The sequence below is a fragment of the Scyliorhinus canicula genome, chromosome 1 (assembly GCF_902713615.1).
Source record: "Scyliorhinus canicula chromosome 1, sScyCan1.1, whole genome shotgun sequence".
Taxonomy (NCBI): Eukaryota; Metazoa; Chordata; class Chondrichthyes; order Carcharhiniformes; family Scyliorhinidae; genus Scyliorhinus; species Scyliorhinus canicula.
In genome coordinates, this window is record NC_052146.1 from 250999610 (window position 1) to 251027455 (window position 27846).

At 46.8% G+C, this 27846-nt stretch overlaps 1 protein-coding gene across 4 annotated transcripts in view; it reads left to right on the top strand.

The window, feature by feature from the left end:
- The window catches only part of rps6kc1 (ribosomal protein S6 kinase polypeptide 1), a 199882-nt gene that overhangs the window by 138554 nt on the left and 33482 nt on the right, over nucleotides 1–27846 (top strand). For all 4 annotated transcript variants that reach the window (XR_005462299.1, XM_038811377.1, XM_038811391.1 and 1 more), the window contains 2 exons: nucleotides 15743–15790; nucleotides 25663–25795. Coding sequence is in view for 3 of the 4 variants with exons in the window: in XM_038811377.1 (XP_038667305.1) it covers nucleotides 15743–15790; nucleotides 25663–25795 (181 nt within the window). In the remaining variant the exon portion in view is untranslated. The remainder of the gene's footprint in view (nucleotides 1–15742; nucleotides 15791–25662; nucleotides 25796–27846) is intronic.

Consider the following 27846-nt stretch of genomic DNA (forward strand, 5'->3'; position numbering starts at 1 on the left):
TCTAACACTAGGAGTGCTGAAAGTCAATTACATGGAAAAGGCCTGATTAAATTAACCGATGAATGTAGGTTTGGCTCTTCCCGTATCCCCATTTGTAATAATTTCCTTATTTTGATCAGAGAACCAAGTATCCATTGACAAAATAGAAATTAAATTACAAGAAATTTCCTTTTACATGGAGATCAATTTCTGCATATTAATGCTGACTTCAAAAATTTGTGGAGGCTGAACGGACCAGATATTGTGGTGAGGATTTGGGGGCTTGATGATAATATTGATAATACTGGGCGGCATGATAGCACAGTGGTTGGCACAGTTGCTTCACAGCTCCAGGGTCCCAGGTTCGATTCCCAGCTTGGGTCACTGCCTGTGTGGAGTCTGCACGTTCTCCCCACGTCTATGTGGGTTTCCTCCGGGTCCTCCGGTTTCCTCCCACAGTCCAAAGATGTGCAGGTTAGGTGGATTGACCGTGCTAAATTGGCCTTCGTGTCCAAAATGGTTAGTTGGGGTTACGGGGATAGGGTGGAGGTGTGGGCTTAGGTAGGGTTATCTTTCCATGTGCCGGTGCAGACCCGATGGGCCGAATGACCACCTTCTGCACTGTAAATTCTATGATTGATGTTATTGGGCATGTTCAGTTTGGCACGGAGATCCTGAGCTTGCTGCCTGTCACTCGGGCATCTGATGCAGGGTGCACGGTGGCTCTTCTTGGACCTAACAGTCATTGAAATCAGTGAGAAGTTCAACTCTCCTGTTCCCACATCGCAGGTGGAAACATCTTTTTGTGATTAATAAAATGTGATAAGTAGCAGAACCAGCTCTGAAAAAAAAAATCATTTAACAATCATGGAGAGCCATGAATAGTAGATTTTTAAAGCTATTTTGCATAATTTGTTTTGAAATAATTTTTGTTCAGCTTTTTTAAGCATCTTTCTTCACTCTATGGCTAGGGATGTATGCTGGGCTAGGGGCCCTTGCCCGCGGCCGGTCATTTAATTGGCATGGCCCTCTGTCCGTGTTGCAGAACACGTCGAAGAGCTGTTGGCAATCAAACATTCTGCAGGTCTCTGGATCCAGCAGTGTCACTGGGAGTGCTAGCCACTGCTGAGACTTCGTCTAGTCCTAAAAGCAGTTGTCCCTGGAGCCGGTTGGGAAGATAAGTGGGAGGAGGGCATCGTCGAGGCCTTGCTGGTGGACGGGCGAGGGAGAGTCAGGGTTCAGGATGGACGGGTCAGTGGTCTTTGGGGGTGGAGGGAAACATTTGGGGTTCTTCTATGCGCCCAGGGGGCTTGCAAAGGCATCACACATACCCACCACCAACCCGTGCATTGAAAGCTACTGGCCTTCATGCTTGGCCTCCACCCACCAAATTAAATATTGTGGTGAGGGTAGGCAGAGGTCCTTAGGTGCTTGAAGGCCTCAATTTGTCCATGGGTGAGCGGACTGCCCAACGCCTGCCCCACTGAATAAACCTGCACTGGGAGTCGGCAGGTGGGCGCCGGGAATGGTCTTATGGCATGGCACCTAGTTTTACAGCCACCAGGGTGGGCAGTTGGGGGGGGGGGGAGTAAAATTCAGCCCTACGTGTATGTCCAAATCCTTTGAACTGAATCTTAGATTGATTCAGCATCCCATAGTGTTCTGAGGGGAAGATTGCCGGGGTTGCACTTCCCTATCTGTGGAAAAAGTGCTCCACTCCAAAGAGCTTGGCTCTTACTTTTAGATTATGCTCCCTTGTGGTGGTTTTCCCCATCAGAGGAAATAGTTTCTCTGTATCTACCTTATTGAATTCATTTGTAATTTTAAACATCTCCAATTAGACTACCCTTCAAAATTTTAAACTCCAGGAAGTACACGCCTGATTTATGCAACCTGGTCCCATAATTTAATACTTTAAACTCACGGTAGCATGGTGGTTAGCATAAATGCTTCACAGCTCCAGGGTCCCAGGTTCGATTCCCGGCTGGGTCACTGTCTGTGCGGAGTCTGCACGTCCTCCCCGTGTGTGCGTGGGTTTCCTCCGGGTGATCCGGTTTCCTCCCACAGTCCAAAGATGTGCGGGTTAGGTGGATTGGCCATGCTAAATTGCCCGTAGTGTCCTAAAAAGTAAGGTTAAGGGGGGGGGTTGTTGGGTTACAGGTATAGGGTGGATACGTGGGTTTGAGTAAGGTGATCATTGCTCGGCACAACATCGAGGGCCGAAGGGCCTGTTCTGTGCTGTACTGTTCTATGTTCTATGTACCATTCTGGTGACTGCTGTATCGCCAATTTATCCTTCCCGAGTTTTGGTGGCCAAAATTGAAGACAGTAATTCAGCTGGAGTGTGACTAAGGCTCTATGCAACTGAAGCATATTTCCCTCCCCTTTGCATTCTAGCCCCTTGTGTTAAATGCTAGCATTCTGTTAGCCTTTTGACTATGTTTCACACTTGTGCATTAGCTTATAATATGTGCACATCATGGCCACCCACACCCTTTTGCACCTCCAGAGATCCAAGCCTCCACCTTAGAAAATATTCTACATTGGTTTTCGAGGACCTGAAGTAGGTGTACTCATCTGTCACAGTTTTGTCAAGTCACTGTTAGAAATGTTGGCAAAAAAGCACAGGGTTGGGTTGACTCAGATGCGTAAATCTGAACCTGTCTGCAATCTACCTGCTTCCAGTTTCAATAGAGACGGACAGGTGGCCCTAATTACCCATCACCTTCTGGCCAGCAGTGCCTTGGGGTCGAGGGAAAGGAGATGAGGAATAAGTGCCTTCTTGCTTATCTGTACAGTGGATTCAGTGTGTCTTATCTTGCCAATGCCTCACGATTAGACCCCTTCCTGACCCTTCTGGTCTCCTTCTGACCTCCCTCAAAGGGCTTCTGATTTCTCCACCCCATTCTTTGAGGCTTCCGATCTCCCCCAAAAGACTTCTGACCAAGACTTCCTACCTCATTTCCTCTCCCCATCCTACCCAATCCTCAACCTGAAGCCTACGGTCCATTCCTGATTTCCATAAATCATTCCCCAGGGTTCCTGACTGTATTGTCCTGCTGTAGGCGATCCTATCACCATCAAAAGTCTAGCTTATCAATTTGACGGGTGTGAAACTGAGGAAAAGTGTTATAATGAGGTCCTACTGCTAAATTGAGCTGGTCATTTTCACCCTCATCCACAGTATCCCCGTCCCCATGCATATTGGGGCCTTAGTCTCAGTTAGATTTCAATAACATTGCGACAATTGATATTAAACTGGCAGGCTGGTACCTAGGTGCATCTCCTCTCTTCTTAAGTAATGGTTTCAAATCCAGTTGTAATCCATGAATCTGTAAAGTTTAGGAAAATTCTGTCTGATGCATCTGCAATTTCCTGATCTATTTAATACTCGGGGTGGAAACCATCAGAACCAGGAGATTTGACTATCTTCTGAGTTCCATTATTATCTTTGCCTTTTTTTGACTTTTATTAAATCCACTAACTCCCTCCCCTTGACTGTATTTTAGGTTCCTTTATAACTTTGGTATTTTGCCCACCACCTCCATTGTGAAAACGGATACAGCATACTCATTTAACAAGTCTGCTATTTCTTTATTGTCCATTACAGTCCTGTATGTTTTTGCCTTTCATGGTCTCACATAGCCCGACTGCTCTTCATCTATTGCAAAAACTATTAGCTTTGATATCCGTTGCAAGGTTTTTCTTATTTAATTTGTTCCTCTTTTACCATTTTTGTATCTTTTATTGCTTTTTATAGCTCTCCCAGTTTTGTGGATTTCTAATTTTTATTGCATTTCATTAACCTTTCCTTTTAGTTTGATAATGTCTCCCCTCATTTGTTGAGCATAATTGCCTAACAAAAGCGGCTATAGGACATTTTAAAGGGGAAGGGTGAACAGGCAGCTGTTGTGGTGCATATAGGAATCAATAATAAAGGTTAAAAAGCGGGATGAGGTCCTCCTACATGCTGAATTTAGGGAGTTAGGAGCTAAACTAAAAACGTAGGACCTCAAAGGTAATAATTTCGGGATTGCTACCAGTGTCACATGCTAGAATGACAGGATAGACAGAATGAATGTGTGGCTTGAGAGATGGTGCAAGAGGGAGGGATTCAGAGTTTTAGGACATTGGAACCAGTTCTGAGAGAGGTGGGACCATAACAAATTGGATGGCTTACACCTGGAACCAATGTCCCAGGGGGGTTGTTTGCTAGCATTGTTGGGGAGGGTTTAAACTAATATGGCAGGGGGATGGGAACCAATGCAGGAAGTCGGAGGGTAGTAAAGAGGGGATAGAAACAAAAGCCAGTAAGGAGAAAAGTAGAAGGCAGAGAAATAGATTGAACTGCATTTATTTCAATGCAAGAGGCCTAATGGACAAGGCAGATGAACTCTGAGCATGGATAGGTACATGGGGACTGGGATATTATAGCTATTACTGAAACATGGCGAAAGGTGGGGCAGGACTGGCAGCTCAATGTTCCGGGGTACAGATGCTATAGGAAAGATAGACCAAGAGTTAGGAGGGGAGTTGCGTTTTTGATTAGGGACAACATCACGGCAATACAGAGAGAGGATATATCCTAACGTTCACGCACTGAGCCTATATGAGCCTATAGAACTGAAAAATAAGAATGGTGAGATCACTTTGACAGGCATGTACTATAGGCCCCTAAATAGTCAGCAGGAAATCAAGAAGCAAATATGTGAAGAGAGTACAGATAACTGCCGGAAAAATAGACTGGCAATAGTTGGGGACTTTAACTTTCCCAACATTAACTGGGACAGCCATAGCGTTAGGGGTTTGGGTGGAGAGAAATTTGTCAAGTGTATTCAGGAAAAATTCCCTCTTCAATATGTAGATTGCTCGATTAGAGGGGGGGCAAAACATTACCTCCTCTTGGGGAATAAGGAATGGCAGGTGTTGGGAGTGTTAGTGAGGGATCACTTTGGGACCAGTGACCATAATTCCATAGCTATGAAGAATGAGCCCAAAAGTTTAAATTCTAAATTGGGGCAAGGACAATTTCAATGGTATTAGGCAGGAACTTTCAAAAGTTGATTGGGGGAGCCTGGGTAAGTGGGAGTCTTTCAAAGGGGTGTTAACTTGGGTTCAGGGTAAGCATATTCCTCTTAGAGTGAAGGGTAAAGCTGGTAGAAGTAGGGAATCCTGGATGACTCGGGATATTGAGGCCATAGTCAAAAGGAAGAAGGCGGCATATGACATGCATAGGCAGCTGGGATCAAGTGGATCCCTTGAAGAGTATCGGGCTTGTTGGAGTAGAGTTAAGAGAGAAATTAGGAGGGCAAAAAGGGGACATGAGATTGTCTTGGCAGATGAGGCAAAGGAAAATCCAGCTTTTACAAATACATAAAAGGTAAAAGAATGACTAGGGAGAGGGTAGGGCCTCTTAAGGATAAACAAGGTTATCTATGTGCAGATCTACAAGGGATGGGAGAGGTTCTAAACAAATATTTCTCATCAGTATTTACTGTTGGGGAAACTGGGGAAATAAAAAGTGATGTCTTGAGGATTGTACATATTACAGAGGAGGAGGTGCTGGAGGAAGTAAAGTGTATCAAGATAGATAAATCCCCGGGACCTGATGAAATGTATCCCAGGATGTTGCGCGAGGCTAGGGACGAAATTGCCGGCACCCTAGCTGAGATATTTGAATCATCGACAGTCACAGGAGAGGTGCCTGAGGATTGGAGGGTAGCAAATGTTGTACCCTTGTTTAAGAAGGGTTGTAGGGATAAGTCTGGGAACTATTACCGGTGAGCCTTACTTCAGTCGTGGGTAAGTTTGTTGGAAGGTATTCTGAGAGGTAGGATCAATAGGCATTTAGACAGACAAGGGCTAATTAGGAAAAGTCAGCATGGCTTTGTAAGGGGAACGTCATGTCTCACGAATTTGATTGAGTTTTTTGAAGTGGTAACCAAGAAGGTAGATGAGGGCAGTGTGGTCGACGTTGTCTACTTTGCAAGGCCTTTGACAAGCATGGCAGGTTGTTGCAAAAGGTTAAATCTCATGGAATCCAAGACGAGATAGCCAATTGGATACAAAATTGGCTTGCCGAACAAAGCCAAAGGGTGGTTGGAGAGGGTTGTTATTCAGGCTGGAGGCCTGTGACCAGCGGTGTGCCTCAGGGATCAGTGCTTGGTCTGCTTTATTTGTTATATATTATACATATAAATGATTTGGATGAGAATGTAGGAGGCATGGTTAGTAAGTTTGCAGATGACGCCAAGAATGATGGCATAGTGGATAGTGAAGAAGGTTATATAAGATTGCAACAGGATATTTTAAATTTAGAGTACCCAATTACTTTTTTCCAATTAAGGGGCAATTTAGCGTGTTCAATCCACCTACCTTGCACATCTTTGTGATGTGGGGGGGGAAAACATTCTCCCAGATAGACTGGGAGAATGTGCAAACTCCACATGGACAGTGACCCAGAGGTGGGATCGAACCTGGGACTGCTGTGAGACTGCAGTGCTAGTCACTGTGCTGTCCTTGCAACAGGATGTTAACCAATTGGGCCAGTGGGCCGATGAATGGCAGATGGAGTTTAATTTGGATAAATGTGAGGTGATGCATTTTGGTAGATCAAATCAGGGTAGGACCTACTCAGTTAATGGTAGGGACTTGGGGAGAGTTACAGAACAAAGAGATCTAGGGGTACAGGTTCATAGCTCCTTGAAGGTGGAGTTGCAGGTGGATAGGGTGGTGAAGAAGGCATTCAGCATGGTAGGTTTTATTGGTCAGAATATTAAATACAGGAATTGGATCATCTTGAAGTTGTACAAGACATTGGTAAGACAACACATGGAATACTGTGTTCAGTTCTGGTCACCCTATTATAGAAAGGATATTGTTTTTTTAAAAATAATTTTTATTAAGATTTTCAAAAACATATCAAAAACATAAAATAACACCAAGAAACCAGTATTAACAACAACATAAAGAAAAAACACAATAACCCCCAAAACCAACCCCCCGCCCCCCAGTAGCTACAAAAAGAAGAAATAGATAAGCACCTGGCATATTCAGTAAACTCATAGACACATTTCTCCCTTCCCCCGCAACAATCCCCCCCCCCCCCCCCCCCCCCCCCCCCCCCCCCCCCCCCCCCCCCCCCCCCCCCGGTTGCTGCTGCTGCCGGCCTATTTTCCTACCGTTATGCCAGGAAGTCCAGGAAAAGCTGCCACCGCCTAAAGAACCCCTGTACTGATCCCCTCAGGGCAAAATTTCACCCTCTCCAAATTGATGAACCCCGCCATATCATTGATCCAGGCCTCCACGCTTGGGGGCCTCGCATCCCGAAAGGATATTGTTAAACTAGGAGTGCAGAAGAGATTTACGAGGTTGCTACCAGGACTTGATGGTCTGATGGTCTTATAAGGAGAGGCTGGATAGGTTGGGACTTTTCTCCCTGGAGCTTAGGAGGTTTAGGGGTGCTCTTTAGAGAGGTCTATAAAATAATGAGGAGCATGGATAAGGTAGATTGTTGCCATCCTTTCCCAAAGGTAGAGGAGTCAAGAACTAAAGGGCATAGGTTAAAGGTGAGAGGGGAGAGATACAAAAGAGACCAAAGGGAACATTTCTTCACACAGAGGGTGGTGAGCATCTGGAACGGGCTGCCAGAGGCAGTGGTAGAGGCGGGTACAATTTTGTCTTTTAAAAAGCAGCTAGTGGGAAGAGAAGGGGGATTAAGACGCTAAAAGATTTGTTTCTTAGGGGTCGGTTTGCAAGATTGAGGGAGCTGGAAGCAAAGCATGGGCTGGAGCAGGGCGAAATGTTCAGATACATGCAGGTTCGAGATTTTGCTAGGAAGGAGATACAGAGCTTCCCGGAGGAACCGGCCTCCACATTGCTGGAGGAGGTGCTGACGACAAGGGGACTGGAGAAGGGGGTAGTGTCAGCAGTGTACGGAGCTATTTTGGACGAGGATAAGGCACCACTGGAAGGGATCAAAGCAAAGTGGGAGGAAGAGTTGTGAGAGGTTATAGAGGAGGGGGTCTGGTGTGAGGTGCTCCGGAGAGTGAATGCCTCCACCACATGTGCGAGGCTGGGGCTGATACAGCTGAAGCTGGTATATAGAGCGCACCTCACGAGGGCGAGGATGAGCCGATTCTTTGAAGGAGTAGAAGATGTGTGTGAGTGCTGCGGGGGGTCCCCATTAATCACGTTCATATGTTTTGGTCCTGTCCAAAGCTTGGGGAGTACTGGAAGGAGGTTTTTAGGGTAATTTCCAAGGTGGTGCATGTGAAGCTGGACCCGGGTCCCCTGGAGGCCATGTTCGGGGTGTCGGACCAGCCAGTGTTGGAAACGGGTGCAGAGGCAGATATCGTTGCCTTCGCTTCGTTGATCGCCCGAAGGCGGATCCTGCTGGGATGGAGAGCAGCCTCTCCACCCCGTGCCCTGGCGTGGCGGGGTAACTGTTGGAATACTTGACCCTTGCGAAGGTTGAGTTTGAACTGAGGGGAAGGACGGAGGGGTTCTACAAGTCATTGGCATTATTCATTGTGCACTTTCAAGAACTGGATAACATTGAACATTAGTTGGGGGGGGGGGGGGGAGGGGTGAGTGGGAGGGTTTGGGTGGAGGGGGGCTGTGTGCATTAAGGGTGACTATGGGTAATCCCTGATTCCTTTTTGTCATTTGTTTATGTAAACATTGCGGCTGATGTTTGGAGGTTGGTGGGAGGATGGGATCGTTGCTATTGATATGGGGATTGACATATTTGTTGCTGATTATTGTTTATTGTCGGTGGGTGTAAATCTGGGAGAAAATGTGAAAAAGGAGGAGAATAAAAAAATATTTTTTTAAAAAGCAGTCAGACAGTTACATGGGCAGGGGGGGTAGAGAAGGATATCCGCTAAAAGCAGGTAAGTGGGACTGGCTTAGTGATAGAAACTGGGCAGCATGGACAAGCTGGGCCGAAGGGCCTGTTTCCATGCTGTAAACATCTATGACTCTAAATAGCACCATTTACCTTCTTAGGCATATATACTCTTCGGCTTTGTATTCTGCTAAATACTTATTGAATACTTCCTACTGTATCTGTAGGCTTGTCCATGAATGATTCATCCCAGTTAACTTTGATAAAATCATTTCTTATCCCTTCAGTGTGTTTCACACTTAAAATTGTGAACCTTAGCTTGTGATCCCCCCCCCCCCCACCTCTCCCTCACAATCCAAATATCATATTATCGCCTCTATTTTCACGTATCTTTCCTGTCAGACAGTTAAATGTCTGGTTTGTTACTCATCATTAAGCCTAGTGTATAGATATCAATCCATCCTCTTACTGATTCAAAATATGTTTTGCTACATGCTTCCCCAATCTCTAAATTTATGCATTCTCCCACTAGATCATTACTGTAAGGAAGTTTGTAGACAACTCCCACCAGGGTCTTGCATCTTTTGCAATTCTTTGATTTTGTTGATAGTATTTCCACTGCCTTGATCAGCCTGCATGAAATTCTTTCTTGACTGTAATTGTGTGTATTTATTTTTAAATTAATATTAATAATAATAATGTTTATTGTCACAAGTAGTCTAACATTAACACTGCAATTAAGTTACTGTGAAAAGCCCCTTGTCACCACATTCCGGCGCCTGTTCAGGTACACACAGGGAGAATTCAGAATGTCCAAATTACCTCACAGCACGTCTTTCAGGACGTGTGGGAGGAAACCGGAGAACCCGGAGGAAATCCACTCGGGCACGGAGAGAACGTGCAGACGCCACACAGACAGTGGCCCAAGCCGGGAATCGAACCTGGGACCCTGCTGCTGTGAAGCAACAGTACTAACCACTATGCTACCGTGCAGCCTACTGCCCCTCTCTTTACCAATTTTGTTGTTCTTGCCAAAGAACCTACCGCCTAGAATATTTAGCTCGCAATCATGCTGAGCTCATGATCAAGCTTTTTAAAATTAATATCCAAGTCAAATATTTTCTAAAAGATAAATGTTAGACTAAATGAACCTTTTTAGAAGCACTGCTGTTTCCTTTATCTGCCTATATAGTTGTTCTCTCTGTTCCCTGCCTGCTGTAATATGTAATCGTCCGTTGTGTCCTAGTTGGCAATCTTCCTCAAACTTGTTCTTTTGTCCCCGAATATACACGATCAATTCTCCTCTACTGGAGCTTCTCCCTTTAATTACTGTGCCTCTTTACTAAGAGCACCGTGCAATGAAGATGCCCGAAAGGATTTTGAGTGACAGCAGATGGTGAACTCCTGGGGCAGTTGTGTTTCACTGGTGTTTGGTTAGGACATTGGATTTAAAGTCAGTAGTGCGTATAAGTGAATTCATTCAACTATAATTAATGTTGCTGCGTTTTGAAAACGTCTTCTGATTAGAACTTAGAGGGAGTTCATTTATATCGATAAGCAATAAATCCAACTGGGAAGAAGAATGCAAGTTCTTCCAGTTGACTGCAGGTTCTGTTATTTTGTCGCAAGGCTAGTTCTGCAACAGCCTCGTGGTGTATCAGTAATACTGCTGTCTTTTTAATCCAAACTGAATATATTTAGGTGAGCTATCATGGGAACAACTGAGATGATTTAGATCTTGCGCCAGCCTTCAGTGAGAATGGTGACGTGGGCGCAAAATCCAGAGAGAATTGGAAAACTCCGTTCTCTCCGGCGAGATTGTGATTTCTGATTTTCAAAGACCCTTTGCCAGTGGAGTAACGTGAAACATGCCCCAGGAGCCCAGGAACCTAATTTTAATACATTTGCACGTCACTAACGAGCACTCACTCCGGGGTCCCCCCACTGAATATTCAGCGAGCGCCGGCGTGACATCAAGCTGGCACCATTTGCAACAGCTTTACGTAAATGTGAACCTGCAACCTCACCTCAGAGTGGGATTTCGGAGGTGAGCTATCACTCTGCTGGGTGTTGAATTATCAGGGTGCACCGGAGAGGACACGGGATACTGCTCAGTCCAACTCGGGCCAGGGGTGCGGTTCAGTCTCTGCAGGGAGGGATGGCTAGCAGGCCTTGCCTTTCCTTCTTTTCGGGGTGGCCCTTGCTAAGGGAGTCTGGAGGCTGGCATGCAGGCATCATTTCCCATGTCCTCCTTGCTGGGCTTATGCCCAGATCACCGCTGAGGGAGTGCTTTTCCTTAGTAAGAGCTGGAAAGTGAGTGGGAGGAGGTGAATACAGAGCGTCAGCACTGGGGGGGGGGGGAGGGGTTCCATGAGAAGCTAGGCTATAAGGGCAGAGAGAGGGACTTCAGAATGGATTGCATTCATGAGTCATGAAGCCACTTTCACTGGAGGGAGGACGACTGCATTGTGAGTTGAACCCTATTCCGGCAGCGCTGGAGGACAAAGAGGTTAAGCTGCATGGAAGTTGAAATCTACTTGTCAGGAAATTTTGACTGTCTGAAATTAGTGTTGGGCTGTGGCTGATTGGAGCCTAATATACTTTGGAGCCCTTGTGACTTGGGAGAATGAGGGCCCCTCTCTGGATGTGCTTGTCATGCTAATTGCAGGCTTCATTCCATTCAGCTGTGCCTTGCCAAATGACAGGAGGCAGTCATTTGCCTGAAATGCTACCTCACCCTTCCTTGATTAGTCAAGTGTGCATGTGTATGTGCACGCGTGTGTGTGCACGTGTGCGCTGAGATTCTCAAGGGTCCATGTGCCTCATCCAAGTGAAGTTGAGAAGCACAGCTATGGGAAAGTGGCTATAGTGTGAGAGGGTAGAGTGTGAGAGGGTAGAGTGTGAGAGGGTAGAGTGTGAGAGGGTAGAGTGTGAGAGGGTAGAGTGTGAGAGGGTAGAGTGTGAGAGGGTAGAGTGTGAGAGGGTAGAGTGTGAGAGGGTAGAGTGTGAGAGGGTAGAGTGTGAGAGGGTAGAGTGTGAGGCTTAGTGGTGAGGCACTCATTTAGGGGCGGATGTCCCAGAGACATGGAGGGCTGAGGGTCAGGACTTTGTTACGAATCATCAAGGCTCACTTTGGGGGTGCCCACTCAATGGATGATTCTGGAGAATCATGGAGCCAGTTGAGTTGACTCTGCTACTCATAATGATTGATAAGCAGCAAAGACATCAATGTGCTGCTTTACGCTGTCAGGACCAACCCTCTGCAGAGGAGAGGGAAGTCTGTGTCCATTGCTGTTCTGGGAGCAGCACCACAGATGGTCAAGCCTTGTCGGAGACATTACCAACAAAGTCATCCCACCGGAAGATGTTGGAACTTCAATGCCGGAGAATACTGTGTCTGCCCTGGGGGATAGTGAACCTCATTTGCCAGGTCCTGAAAGAGCTGGCACCACGTGGAATGGGAGGGCACCCACCACCACTCTGAAAAGCAGCTCGTTTCAGGGCAGCATCGGTGATATGTGTGGCATTTCCCAGTCAGCCGCACACAAATGCATAAGGGAGGTAACAGATGCCCTTTATACAAGAGCCCACTTATATATTAACTTGGACCGGGAACAGGTCAAGACACCAGGGCCATGGCTTCAACAGGAGCAGTCTTCATGGTGTCATGTGCTACCAGTTATCAACCGTAAGTTATTTTACTCCCTCAATATCCAAGTCTCATATTTTTGAGGAAGAACAGCGCTGGAGGGATTACGTCTTGGGGACAGGGCTACCCACACAGGAGGTGGCTGATGACGATAGTGCAGAGGCAACAAATACCTACGGAAACTCAAGGTCTCCACTGTGGCTGCCACCCTCACAGTGTTGGCCTTGCTGCATCGGAGTGAAGGCACCATTTTGTCGGACAGAAGGCGAGGCGATTCCTCCAGTCAGTCTTGCAGTCTGAGGACGGATGCTGTCATCCCTTCCTGATGCTTGCAAATCTGCCTTTTGTAGCTCCAGCAGCTCGGGGTGCCTGGATCTGGGGGCATGTAATTGGTCAGCTTATTAGAGTGCTAGGCTCCAGCGTCCTTCTGATTGCTGGTTCCCTGGGATCTCCCTGCCTCGCCTGCTGTGGATCTTCAATTGTGATCTTCACCAGTGAGTGACCCAGAAGTCTGCCTACTAAGTAATCCCACCGAGATGTATCTGCACTGATGGAGGGTGCTTGTCTCCGAGAAGCCTCCCTCCAAGATGCTCATGTCTGTGGTTTCCAGAGAGCACGAGGATGATCCTGGCTGTTCAGCTGCTTGCTCTGCAAGGGAAGGGAGATGGATTACTGCATCATGGGGGATAATGGGAGGAGCAATATTCGTCCCGAGGGTTCTCACTTTTTTGTCTGCTGCCCACATTTCGATCTCTGCATGTGCAGTCTTGTTCCTCTCTGGCCAACTCGATGGCTCTCTTTAAGGGCGTGACATCTAAGTTTGCTCATGACTTCAGCTGGCTGTGCCCACTCGCGCCTGTTATGCTCAGGTTTGCCCTAAAATGAGATGGATGAGGAGAGTCCAGGCGGGAGTCCTGCCAATTCAGGTGGTGATGGCATGTGGCATGCATGGGACTTGAATGGGAGCTGGGATGGGTGGAGCAGTGTAGCTACTGGAGGGGGACCAAGGGGATTAGTGGGGAGCAGTGGTACCTCTATGATACTGTCTCCCCTTGGGAGCAATATGCAACCATTTTCCGCAGCGATGGGGGAGGATTTAAATAATTCTATGTTAATCCGCATTCCAGGTACCATATCTACAGACTTAGAACATAGAACAGTACAGCACAGAACAGGCCCTTCGGCCCTCAATGTTGTGCTGAGCCGTGATCACCCTACTCAAACCCACGTATCCACCCTATACCCGTAACCCAACAACCCCCCCCCCCCCCCCTTAACCTTACTTTTATTAGGACACTACGGGCAATTTAGCATGGCCAATCCAGCTAACCCCCACATCTTTGGACTGTGGGAGGAAACCGGAGCACCCGGAGGAAACCCACGCACACAGGGGGAGGACGTGCAGACTCCACACAGACAGTGACCCAGCCGGGAATCGAACCTGGGACCCTGGAGCTGTGAAGCATTTATGCTAACCACCATGCTACCCTGCTGCCCCTAACTTGGAAAGTATTTTTCATTGAAGAATGCTTGAATTAAGGAGTGTACTGATTTTTCACGTAGTATATGTTGTATCTTAGAAATTGGCAACAGGGTGAAATTTGTGGATGATGTTGCAACGTGAACTGAGCTTTAGAATATCCTTTGAAAGAATGAGCTATGATACCCTCATTTAATTTTAATTTTTATAGCCAGAATCTATATTCCCCACCTGAAGTGTCTGCTAATAATATCATTTGAATGTAATATTCACGAAAGGAAATTCAATGAGCAACAGGAGTAAGTAGAAAAAAACTTGATACACAAGCTAATCATGATTCATTTAGTGGTAAAATGCCTAAAGTTGACAGCAAAGGAAAATGTAAAGATTGTTAAAATTTGTAACTGCTAATTCAAAAAGAAATGACATCCAGGGTAACTGTGGCTTATTGACCTATCCAGGTAACTAACTAAATAAAAGCAAATTACTGGAATGCTGGAATCTGAATCCAAAAGAGAAAATGCTGGAAAATCTCAGCAGGTCTGGCACCATCTGTAGGGAGAGAAGAGAGCTAACGTTTCGAGTCCAGATGACCCATTGTCAAAGTAACTAACTATTCATGAATTGGGGTGGGAACTTTGAGTCACTGGATGGGAACTTTGAGTCACTGCCGCAGGAAATACTGACGGTATCACGGGAATTGGGAAAGAAATGACTGAATCTAGATCCAAATGTGTAGATGGTTAAAATGCCAGAATTGCTGAAGAATCCTCAGTGAATGAGTATGGCTACTGATATAAACTTAGAGCCATTTTGGAGAAACACCTGTAGCAATAATTGTCTTTGGCCGTCGCCCTGCTGCCTTAAAATAACGGAATCTGTCACAACTTGTATCATTTGTAAAATCAGAATTTTCTTCAATATCTTCATGAAGCCTTTAAAAATTATATCTTGGCAATTTGGATGTGTTGTACCACCAAAACCAGCTACCAGCTAGAAGTGGCACCGCGCCTAACATATCCACTGTTGTAACATTTGATAGAGGAAAGGAGTCATTTTTATCATGAGGGGGAGAGAGAAAGACCACTTTGCGGTAAAATGTTAACTGGTTTTGTAAAGCCACTTGCCACCCCCTGTAAAAAGCATTTTCTGTGGGGGATAAATAATTGAAATGCAAAATACTGCATTTCTGTTTACATCATAGAGCACCAGTTGGGTCAGATACAGCCCAGCTGTATTGCATGCATATTCTACAGGACTTGGCAGCAGAAATATTCATGTTTTAGTAAGTAAGTTTATGAAAGCTCAATTGCTGCAGATTTAAAGAAGTAAAAGTGATTAAATATGACATTGAACAGATGGAGACTATCTACTCGCCTGATGTATCTGGCTCTAATTATATTATCATTGGTTTCGCCTGGCTTGGAGGAGGTGTTTCCAGGGGCTGATTTACAGTCATTTATAAAACACCTGTTTGGGAAAACTATCTGCCGACGGCCAATTTAGAAAAAAAAATTCACAGATGTGCTTTCTTCGTGTCAGCACACTGTAAATATTCTCGGGCTTTATGAGAAAAGTGGAGAGGAGGCAGTGAAAACATTTGTCCAGTGTTTCTATGCCTTTCCTTTTTCAGGTGTTTCTTTAGGGGTCAATTTTGGGTTCTACACGATGTAACTGAACTCATTGTAACTTTCAAACTGGCTTGACATTGGGATAAATGTGTATTCAATGTGCAGCTTATTCTGTGTTGATGGAGACCTGATAATGCCTGAATTTGTGTTTCAAGGTTTTACTTGTGTTGGACTGCAGAACACAGGAGACGTTTGTTTTAAAAGTAAGTAGCAGTTTAAAATTCTGACTATTTTGTGGCCCAATTGTAAAAATTCAATTTTGCTATTTTGGTTATTTTTAGTTGTAGGTATATCCCCAAATCAACCATTTCTTAAAATAACCTTGACAGAATTTTCATTCCCCGATCCCACCGTTGAATTAAATGTGAAATGAAATGAAATGAAAATCGCTTATTGTCACAAGTAGGCTTCAAATGAAGTTACTGTGAAAAGCCCCTAGTCGCCACATTCCGGCGCTTGTTTGGGGAGGCTGGTACGGGAATTGAACCGCGCTGCTGGCCTGCCCTGGTCTGCCTTAAAAGCCAGCTATTTAGCCCTGTGCTAAACCAGCCCCTGGCATAGGATCTCAGAAATGCCAATGGCGGGACACTGAGAGAGTTTTGGAGATCGCCACAGAACTATAAATTAAGGGTGGAAAACAAGACTCTAAGTTTTGAGGGTGAATATCCAACACTGAAAGTTCAGCAGCCCCCTGGCAAGAGGTGGGCACTGCTGGAGAGTATAGAGAGATGCAAGGGTACGCCCATTACTAGTTGCTGGCTACAAATGGGGGTATAAGAAGGGCCAAAAAGGGTCCATGGTAACCTCCTGTCGCAGCTGCAGCCGTTTATTAGCTTGGCGCCCCCTCCCATTGAATGGAGCATCTGACTCAGTTGACTACCCGACTTGCCCCTGAAAAGCCATCACCGTTTCACAGATTACCTCCGAGCTCCTCAGGCACCCCATATGCTGGCTGGGAAATCCACTTAAACCATCAAGGGTCCTGCATACCTCCATGGGCCATTGAAAAGTGTTCCCCTTGTTGCCCTCCTTGCCTCAGTTGTAATATTGGAGGAAAAAGGGTGAAGTTGCACCGGTGATTTCTCAAGTTGATTACTAGTGAGAGTCCATTTGCCCAAAAACTGACGATAGCAAAGTCAGACGTTTTGCACCGTTTTCCATGCCGTAATCATTTGCTCCCTTAAAAATCTGGCTGGAAGCATATGAAGTTGTTTCAAGTTGCATTCCAGACACTTGAACACTCAAATCTAGGCTAACACCAACGCAGTGCTGAGGGAGTGTCCATGTCAGAGGGCACTGTTTTTCAGATGATACATTAAACTGAGACCCCGTCTGCTGCCTCAAATGGATATAAAGATACTATGGTCTATTTTGAAGACGAGTGGGGAATCCTCCCATTGTCCTGCCAAATGTTCACCCCCTCAACCAATATATACTTATAATAAAGGTACTGAACCATGCATAATTTGGATTTTGTTTCGTGTGGGCGAAGTGAGGCCTGCTTAACATAATGACCTTTCACCTGTAGAACAGAAATTTAAATTCAGCTCAGGCAGATGGGGTGGATTCTTTGTTTCTGTCTCAGTCTCTTTTTTTTCTTGACAGCTGTTATCATAAGTGAAAACAGTTTGGGCACTCTCAATGCATTCTCAGCAGCGCGGAACTGCCCATAACTCATCACCAATTGACACTAATTCAGCAATCACAAACAAAGATGCCTTAAGGATGACTGGTTTGAGCAACAGAACTCTCTCTGGCTAGTAAGGGAAATTCTCCTGAATTTGGGAATAAGGCCGTGGTTCCCAACCTTTATTAGGTCATAGCACACCTTTATGCTATGAAATATTTTGAGGCACATCTCCTACTTTCTCCAACTGAAATGCCCTCTCGCAAAAGCCTCTTGTCTTTAAAACCTCCGAAAACCCGTCAAACCATCATTTAATGCAATTTTTAATAGTTTAAGAAGCTTTATCACCATTTGCAAATGCAATACTGGAGCCTGTTTCTCCTTTCCTGAACCTTATGGGTTCCTGTTTCTTACCTCTGTTTACCCCTTAATAGGAACTTTGATTTTTTTTAAATCTCTCCCTGCCTTCTCTCCTGTTTTTTTTCCAACCTCTTCCTGTCTCCCTCGCTTCTTCCCGGCTTTTGTGCCCATTTTGTGTTTTTGCTTATTGCGCAGGAGCATGGGACCTTTTTGTCTTCAACTCTATGCTCGGCATCTCCAATTCCCAAAGAACCTGGGATCTCCTGTGCATGCGTCAGCCAGGAAAGGGCTGCACTGGTCCAGTTTGGAATGTTTTATGTTGGTAATCCGAGCCGTGCATGTGCCGCCCGGGAAAGGGCCGCGCATGCCCAGTTCTGATTTTCTTTTACGTCGGTTAGGCGCATGCGCCTAGCCAATGTTTCTAAAACCTGAACTGCGCAGGTGGGCAGTTCTGACACCATGTGAGCAGTTGTATAGTATTCCCCTCTCCATCCCATAATTTCCAGTAGCAAAGCCTTGGGAACCAACGGAGCAGCTCCCCACGCCAGGGACATGTTTAACAGGCCCTAGGCACTCTCTGGTACCTCCTTTAGGTGGGTATTCCTTACAAGCTAGTTTAGGGCCCATTCCCAGCCGGCACGTGTGGGAGGCCCGAGGTACATCGGGACAACCACGGATCTGAAACCGAAGATCAGATTTAGTTTATTTACATTAATATTTAATCCGCTGAGCATTCGTGCAGCGCAAGCTGAACAAAATTAAATCTCTCCCCACCCTTTGACTTGGTAACTCATCCTAGATGATGTTTTATGCTTTACTGAATTACCAATTTGTCAGTGAGAAAAGTAAATAAGTTAGTCCCCTTATTGCGGATCATTTTTTAATATGTCATTGGTCGAAATTTCAATTGGCCTAGACGTGTTGGTCAAAATGGTTGTTTATTTTGGGATTCGTCTGATTAACTATTTAGGACAATAGTGAAATCCCAGCATTTCTCCAAACTGCTGTCCTAAAGTCATAGTTATCTTTAATGATTTTCAAATGAAATCACTCCATGTGCTTACGTAACTGTGTATGTGCACCTACAAATCTTTACATGTGTGTATAAGTATAAAAAAAATGTTTGTTTATATGTGTATATGTGCATGTGTGTGTATATAAAAAAAGCTTATTACATATTATGTTCACCCCCGCCCCATCATCTTTCTGTTCTCACCACCCAAAGGTGCCAGACTAAATTTTCCACATTGCCGTTCTGCTCGCTTAAGCCCAGTTGATTTGAGTTCCACCTGCTGCATATTTTCTGGAGTCAGGTCGCTGCATACTTTTGGCGGCTTTCCTGGTTTTAACTAGGCTGTTCATCTGGTTGGGTAGGGAGTGGAAATTGTCCTTTGTGCTCGCCAAAAAAAAAATTACCATTTGTAATTTTTGAAAATAAATCGCATTGTGCTGGATGGCACATTTCTGACACCATGTGAGCAGTTGTATAGTATTCCCCTCTCCATCCCATAATTTCCAGTAGCAAAGCCTTGGGTGGGAACCAACGGAGCAGCTCCCCACGCCAGGGACATGTTTAACAGGCCCTAGGCACTCTCTGGTACCTCCCTTAGGTGGGTATTCCTTACAAGTTAGTTTAGGGCTTTAGATGCTCACTTTTTGGCAGGAGTTATTAGGTAGTGACCAATAGTGAAAATCTATCTGATTTTCTTCTTTGCTCCCCCATAGCTCAAGGCTAAGGATGTCATTTGAACTGACCTTGTTTTAAAAAAAAAAAAATTTAGAGTACCCAATTCATTTTTTTTCCAATTAAGGGGCAATTTAGCGTGGCCAATTCACCTACCCTGAACACCTTTGTGTTGTGGGGGCGAAAACCACGCAAACACAGGAGAATATGCAAATTCCACACGGACAGTGACCCAGAGCCGGGATCGAACCTGGGACCTCGGCGCCGTGAGGCAGCAATGCTAACCACTGCGCCACCGTGCTGCCCTTGGACTGACCTCTTTGCACCAGCTAAGATCAACTGTCTGAACACTTACTACAGAGCAAAACTGAGGCTCTTCTGATCAGATAGAAGATTACTAAATGAGGCTCCCCAAAAGCTGTGATGGCAAAAGATAGAGAAACCTATTCACCAATATGTTGCAGACTGCCTGAAAAATAATTATGGTAACTGGCTGATATTTACAAATATGATGAGAACTTTACAAAGATTTAACACTTCACAACTGATGGTGTCTAACTCTTTGAAAAAGGAATTGAATGGCTGCCATCGTAGGTAGAACATCTCCACCGACCCCTTAATGGTGCACTTGACCGTCTCTAGGAACTGTAGGAACGCCATGAGGTCACCGACCAGGCCAAGGCACTGGGCAGAGAAGGAGACCTCCACACTGGCACCCTAGCAGTGCCCCTGGCAGCTGTCCATGCCACCTGTGGGCATCATGGCAGTGCCAAGCTGGCACCCAGGTGGCACTGCAAGGGTGCCAGGCTGGCACTGTCAGCATACTCGGGTGGCACCATCAGGGCATGCACCTGGGGCCTCCATTCCCCTGGGAGACCCCCACGAGTGCCAGTTTGTGGAGATCAGTACTAAACGGCGCTCGCCCGAGGTTTCTGAGGCGATGGGGATGAATGCCAATGCTTCGGGTACCTCGGGAAATTTCAGATTAGAGACTAGCTGCCTCGCTTTAATATGCAGTTTTTTTTCTAAGAGCTTTTTTTCTATCGCCCACAAGGGGCGATATTTACATTGCAACATTTTGCGAGATAACGTTAGATCTCGCAAGCGTTGTGACCCGGCTGGATCCGGGAGCGTGGTCTCCCGGCTTTTTTCGGCCATGCTGTGCCGCAGCGAACTTCTTTCTTGGTGCAATGTAGCTGTTTGATCTTGACCACTTTTTTGGGTCCTGGTTAAGCCCACACTGAGACTTTTTTAAATCATTGGGGAGCTGAACTCTGAGATCAGCCTCCAATTTTGAAAGGAAGCCCTGATCTCTAAGTGAGCTTATGGGTCCCCCACATCCTCCACCCACGGGCAGTATCACCGCCCAGACACATGGACATTACCCCACATCCCCCCAAGTGAGGACCCCCTCTATGGGCCCCTGGGGCTCCCCTCTTCAGGCCTCCCCGAACCATCCCAAACTTCCCTAAAGACCCTTCTTACCTGTTCTGCACTCCCCTCCCCCCAACCATCCTTTCCTGGCATGGCTGCCCTCGGGACCTAACCCTTGGCAGTGCCACCCAGGCATCCTGGCATTGCCCCTGCTGCCTTGACAGTGCCACCCAGGCACTTGGCAGTTCCAGGGTGGTGGTGCCAACCGGGAAGTCCCAAGGTGCCTGCATTCCAGGGGGAGGGCCATGATGCTACCCTGCACTGTCCATGATCACCCAGGGGCCTCCGATCGCCTGGCAGACCCCTGGGTGGCATTCCGCATGGTCCATGTTTGTGTGAACCAGTACTGAACAGCGCCTGGCTGTGCCCTCCGTGGGGAGGCCGATAGACCCTGGGCAGCCTGTAGATACCTGGTAAGTAAGCCATAAGTAGGTATAAGGCCTACTTGTGCGCATGGCTTGGTCCTGCACATTGTGGGCGGGTTCCTGATCCTGACGCCTTCTGCCACTTGGGTAGACCCTGTGAGGTGTTGTGGCTGTGGGGAAGCCTGTGGGAGACTTCACTTGGGATCTACCGGCCACTTTGCGTTCTCATTGGCCTTCAGTGCTTTATTCACCCCAGCCATCAGAGACATCTCTGCTTCCAGAGAGGCAATCTGGTCGCTATGCCTCGAGAAAATCACGTCCATGCCCTACATCCCAGCGCCATACACTTTTACCGTCTCGGTGGTCTCCCCCCACGTCAACCAAATGGGAGCGAGGGCGTTCTCCATCGACTTACGGAGGTCCTCCGACACAATTCGCAGTTGCTTCTCTAATTCTGCTGCCAAGATGCTGGGAAGCATCTCTGCCGTTGGTGGCGTGACTAGAGTCCCAGAAGTTGCTTCTGCTATTTTCTCCACCAAAGAGCCCTGTGAAGCCTCCAATTCCGTCAATGAATTTCTGCCTTTGTTTCTTTGCCCTGGTCCTTCTGGGCATTCCCTTTATGTGGGCACCTTATACCAGCAATCAAGTGGGTTTTTAAACAAAAAATACCCCCAGAACTGAGCAAAAGGGCTAAAAGTACAGTACCCTAATGGGAGACACCTCGTGTATGTCTTCCCCCTACATACCACCACCGCAAGTTCCCGAGGAGAACTTGAAGCTAAAAATACTTTTGGTCTATTTAATTAAGTCAAATAGAATATTCGGTAGGCTCCATGGGACTACATCTAGTTGATAGCGTTGCTTCACATACGCCTGATCATTGTTTTCTGATCCAGCTGTGCCTGATCCTGATTGACCACACTTCTAGCTCTGAATCCACCCCACAATTTCTCACAACCACTGGTCACCGCCCCCAACCTTCCACACTGTTAGGGAGGGATTTTCCACACAACCCGCCATGTGTTTCACGACCGTGGAGGCAGCCCATCATTGGCCAGTGGTGGGATCTTCTGGTCCCACCGTTGTCAACAGGGTTTCCCGTTGAATACACACTTAACTGCCAAAAACCTGCGGTGGGAGCGTGCCATTGGCGGGACAGGAAAATCCTGCTGGCATGAACATCTGGAAAGTTCCAGCCTTAATCTCAACCTCTGATCACTTCTGATCCGACTCCCAACCACTCGTGCTAAGGGCATCAACCCAGATCACTTCTGGCCCCTACCACCCTGGTGCCGACCACGACCCCTGACTGTTCACAATTCTGATCTCACATCTCACATTGGGCAGCACGGTAGCATGGTGGTTAGCATAAATGCTTCACAGCTCCAGGGTCCCAGGTTCAGTTCCCGGCTGGGTCACTGTCTGTGCGGAGTCTGCACGTCCTCCCCGTGTGTGCGTGGGTTTCCTTGGGGTGCTCCGGTTTCCTCCCACAGTCCAAAGATGTGCGGGTTAGGTGGATTGGCCATGCTAAATTGCCCGTAGTGTCCTAAAAAGTAAGGTAATGGGGGGGGTTGTTGGGTTACGGGTATAGGGTGGATACGTGGGTTTGAGTAGGGTGATCATTGCTCGGCACAACATCGAGGGCCGAAGGGCCTGTTCTGTGCTGTACTGTTCTATGTTCTATGCTCCCAGCCTCAAATTGCCAGTATCTTACCTTTGTGACTCCAGGCTTCTTGTCCCATCCCAAACAGGTGTTGACCTGATGATTTAGGACTTTCTAGCCAATGCATTCGACCCTGACCTAATCTCAACTTCTGATTCGTGTTTTCAGGACCACCAACCAAATCCCACCCCCTGGCGCCAGGCCCTTTGACCCAAATTAATCTTGTGGCTCCTGCGACTCCAGGGGCTGGATTCGAGACAGGTGGCTAGTCATGAAATGTCCTGACTTGGCAGAACTGCATTGTTAGAAAGTATACCCAACAAAGTTGGGCCCACCTTCCCTCGAAGCAAATCTGGTGCCGCTGAATGCCGAGGCAGGCGGGCTTGTCTTTGTTTGGTTACATTTGATGCCCTCTAGCCCTCACATCCCATCATTCACAAACCTGCTCCCTATGCCAGCTCGTGCCCCAACCCCCATCCCCCCCTTATAGCTGCAAAGCCAACTTTTCCATGCCCACTCAGCCAGTATAAAATTATGTACAGAACCAATGAACCCCATAATAACAATGGGCGAAATTCTCCGACCCCCACGACGGGTCGGAGAATAGCGGGAGGGCCTTCCCGACATTTTTTCCGCCCTCCCGCTATTTCCCCCCCCCGCCCAACTCCCGACACAAATCGCTGCCGCCGTTTTTTTACGGCCGGCAGCGATTCACAGCTGTTCGATGGGCCGAAGTCCCAGCCCTTTACGCTGTTTTTACGAACGGCAAACAGACCTGGTCTGGCCGTTCGTAAAAACGGCGGGAACAACTCGCTTTTTATAACCATGGCACCGATTGGCACGACAGTACCACGGCCGTGCCAAGGGTGCCATGGGGCCCGGTGCCCGCGCACTATTTGTCCTTCCGCCGCCCCGCAGTATCCATTCGCGGGGCGGCTGAGGGGCATCCCGACCCGCGCATGCGTGGGTTTTCGCGCAAATACGCGATGACGTCATCCGCGCATGCGCGGGTTGGAGTCGTCCAATCCGCGCATGCGCGGCTGACGTCATATGACGCGTCAGCCGGCGCTAACTCCTGCAAGCGGGCTTAACGGAATTCGTTAAGCCCGTGATGCCGGAGCTTGCGGCGTCGGGCTGCTAGCCCCGACCGGGGACCAGAATCGGTTCCCGGTCGGGAAGGGGCGCGCTGGCGTCAAACCCGCCCGGGTTTGACGCCAGCCTTACGATTTCTCCCGTTTTGGGAGAATCGCGCCCATTATATGTGAAACTGCTTTGAGAAAAACAAACATCCAAAATTCTTTTAATAAAAATTGTGTTCCATGCAACCCTATAACGTGTCAATCATCAGACCATTAAAAGTGTTAATAACATAAACTTTTAAGCACTTCACACTTCTTAATCTTGTGCAAGTAAACATTGAAACACGGACAAAAGAGATCACGGGAAAAATAACTTATAACCACATGAAAATGTCAATCACGCAAAGTCAACAGTTCTGTCCAGGTGTGTAAGCAACCTCCCACTCACCTAATTCTTCTGAGGGTCATGCTTTTCCCCCCCTGGGCTGTTTCACACATGCCATGGTTACTGGTTCTGTACTGTGTATACTTTGCAAATGGGCATGGAAGGGCCATGGGTTAGCATGGAGGGCACGACGGGCCATTAGGGATGGGTGGGATGGATATGACTTTGCAGTGAGTCTGCATGGAGCGGGCATGACAATATGCCGGAACCCTTAGCGCGCCCGAGTGAAAATTAGGGGCGGCAGGCATCAGGTTGGGCATCATGGAATTGGGTCCTGTCCATAATTTCGAAATCCCCCGCCACCCCTGCTCGGACACGATTGGAGGTATGAAAATCCAGTCCCAGGTTCACGGATCCTGCAATCTGACCCACTACACCCTCGCTGTTGTCTCACTCCCACAAGGGCGGCCCAAACCCAATTATCTAATGTTTCGAGAGTAGATTTTACACTGGCCTTTGCTGATGCACCACATCAACTCCATTACAATCTAGCCCAAGATCCAATATCGGAGCCACTTCAGACTTCATTGTTTAGGTGAATCCAAATATCTAGGCCGTGACCGTCCCGGTATAAGTTCTGTTAATTGAACTGTGTTGATCTTGGTTTCGGACAATGCTCGGCACAACATCGAGGGCCGAAGGGCCTGTTCTGTGCTGTACTGTTCTATGTTTGTGTTTAAGTAGGGATTTTCTGTGTATTAATGCAAACATACAGATCAGGAGCAGGAACAGTCCCTTCTCCCCCTTGAGCCTGCTGCTTCATTTGAAATGAGCATAACTGATCTGATTGTGGCCTCCACTTTCCTGTCTACACCTCACCTTTGACTGCTTCGTCAGTAAAGAATCGATCTAACTCAGCTTTAAAAATATTCAATGACCCTGCATCTACCGCTCTCTAAAGAAGAGAATTTCCACGGCCTAACAACCCTCGGAGAAGAAAATTATCCTCACCTCCATCTTCAGTGGGAAGACCCCCTTATCTTTAAACTCTGTCCCCTGGTCTAGTGTCTCCAACAAGGAGAAAAATCTTTTCAGCAGCACAGTCTGCAGCCTGAAAATTCACACTAATCATAGCCTGTGTATTTTTTTATGTAATATTCTGTTGCATTTGTTCTGAGAAAAATAATCAAAGTATTATTCTGGTGACTTGTTTGAGAGAGAGAGAGAGACTAATAAAAACGTTGACCCATGTAATTGATTTTAATGGCTGTTCAGTGCCATCCTCAGTGTGTTGGATAGCAGCCAAGTACCATCAGTTAGGCCTTGGGGAGCTTGGGGCACCGAGCACAAGATGAAGAGGACTAACTGGTTTTCTGAAGCACAGAATAGCACAAATAGATCAGTGTAGTGGATAAGTGCAGAGCACAGCATGTTCTAAAGCAGCAGAGAGTACAACTGACCTTTCTGTTCTCTGTCAGAGTCTGAGGAAAAGCAGCGAGTGCAGCAGGAAAAGAAAGACCATCATTCCCCACTGTGTACCCAACATGGTGCAATTGAAGAAGCAAATCGTCTCTGAAGACTCCATCTTTCTTTTGCTGCAGTATGCAGAAGGTGTGTGTTGGTCTCTATTTTTATTAAATTTAAGAAGATTTGCGAGCTCACTCTTAACTTGCCGTTCAATTTTCCTTGCACAAAAAAAAATCTTCCAAGCATTTTATGGCGAATGAGCTACATTGCTGTCACGAGGGTGGCACAGTGGTTAGCATTGCTGCCTCACAGCGCTTTGGGTGACTGTGTGGAGTTTGCACTTTCTCCCAGTGCCCGAGTGAGATTCCTCCAGTTTCCTGACACAGTCCAAAGATGTATAGGTTAGATGGATTGGCCACGCTAAAATTGTCCCTCAGTGCCCAAAACAATGTGCAGGTTTGGTGGGGCTACAAGGATATGATGGGAGAGTGGGCTTTGGTAGGGTGTTCTTTCAGTGGGTCGGTGCAGATCCGATTGGCTGAATGGCCTCCTCCTGCAGTGTAGAAATTCTATGTTTCCATTATTGCAATATATTCCATCAAGGGATGATATTGTCTTTGGTAGAGGGTCCCAAGTGAGATAACAGTGTTCTGAAAACAAATAAAGACATTTTTCAAATATATGCAATTTGATCAATCTGCCCCCTGAATGCTGTGTGTACTAGGTTGATTGGAATTTTTAAGCCTGAGATTGATGAATGTTTGTGAGTTTATGGGCATTGAGCGATATGGAACAAAGGCAAGTAAAAGTTTATTTGTAGAATAGCCCTGGCTAATAGAATGATGGAACAGGCTCGGAGGGCTTTCCTGTCCCATTTTCAATTATTTAATAAATCCCACCCTTCAGCAACATTAAAATGATTCAAAGTCCTGGAAAAGTTTTACTGTCATTAGGGAAAAATAATTACATTGCTCACACAATTCTTGTGACAACTTATGAACTGTCAGCGGCAGGAATTTTCACATGGCGGGCTTTCCCGCCCTGCCACCTGAAGAGTTTGCATGAAATGTCTTCCAGCAAATCCTGGCTGCCCCCGCAGACATTTAGTTCTCCTTTCAGCCCTAATTGGCGAGCAACGGGTCGTCTTCCCATCAGTCAGGAGGAAATTCTACCCTAGAGAGCTACTCTGGGTGTCAGCTCTGTAGTTACAGCAGCCCCAGGTTTGAGCACTGGACATTGCTGGGACTACAGGCAGGCCATGAGGGAGGGAGGCTAAAGGAGGCCTGACTTCAGATGTGTTCACCATATCAGCGGGTGCTGGCTGCCAGGTTGAGGAAGGAAAACGGTGTTGGGGGGGAGGGGGTTGAGAGGTCAGGGATGGGGAGAGGAGGAGCAAAGAGATGGGAGGGAGCATGTGACCTTGTAGAGGAATGGAATGCCTCTGGCACAGAGGACCTCAAAAGGAGTTTTCACCACCCCCTCACACCCCGACCCTTATCCGACCAGGGAAAGCTGGAGTACTACCCTTCTGGGGTGGGCCTTCCCCTACTGTGGGTAAAGTACTAGTGGGGAGCAGGATGAGGTCTTTAACTGGCCATTAGTTGGCCTCAATAGGCACAAGGGTAGGTGATTGGGCAACCAGAGACCTCCAGTGCCCTATGCAAAATAGATGGATAGGTCGTGTCCTGGCATTACATGCACCCACCCCACCTCACCTTCAAAGCCACCAGTGGGGGACCGTAAAATACTGCCCCAGCTCTTTTTTGAAAAAAAAAAGTAATGGAACCAGATTTCTTTTAATGGGTTTTCATAGTTAATTTGGATTCCACCGGTGTACAAAGAACGCTTGATTATTTGTTGATGCAGGCACTAAGTAAACACTCATTAAAATACAGTGAAATTCCATCCCGAGTAATCAACTAATAAGAAGAAAAAAGTTGGATTTATGTTGAATTGATATGTTAATGCTGGAGGACAAGAATATTTTGCAACCTCATCACTTCAGCCACCACAATGGCCAGGGTTTCAATTTCCCCTGCATTAATCTCACCAAATTATCCCAAACACCCGACCCAGTCAGATTGAGATTTATTCTACACCAGTAAGCACGTGCCTTATTCAAACAGAATGTCAAAAGAACAATTCTCCCCAAACTTGACAATGTGGAATAATTGGACCGAAATCTCCTAGGTTGT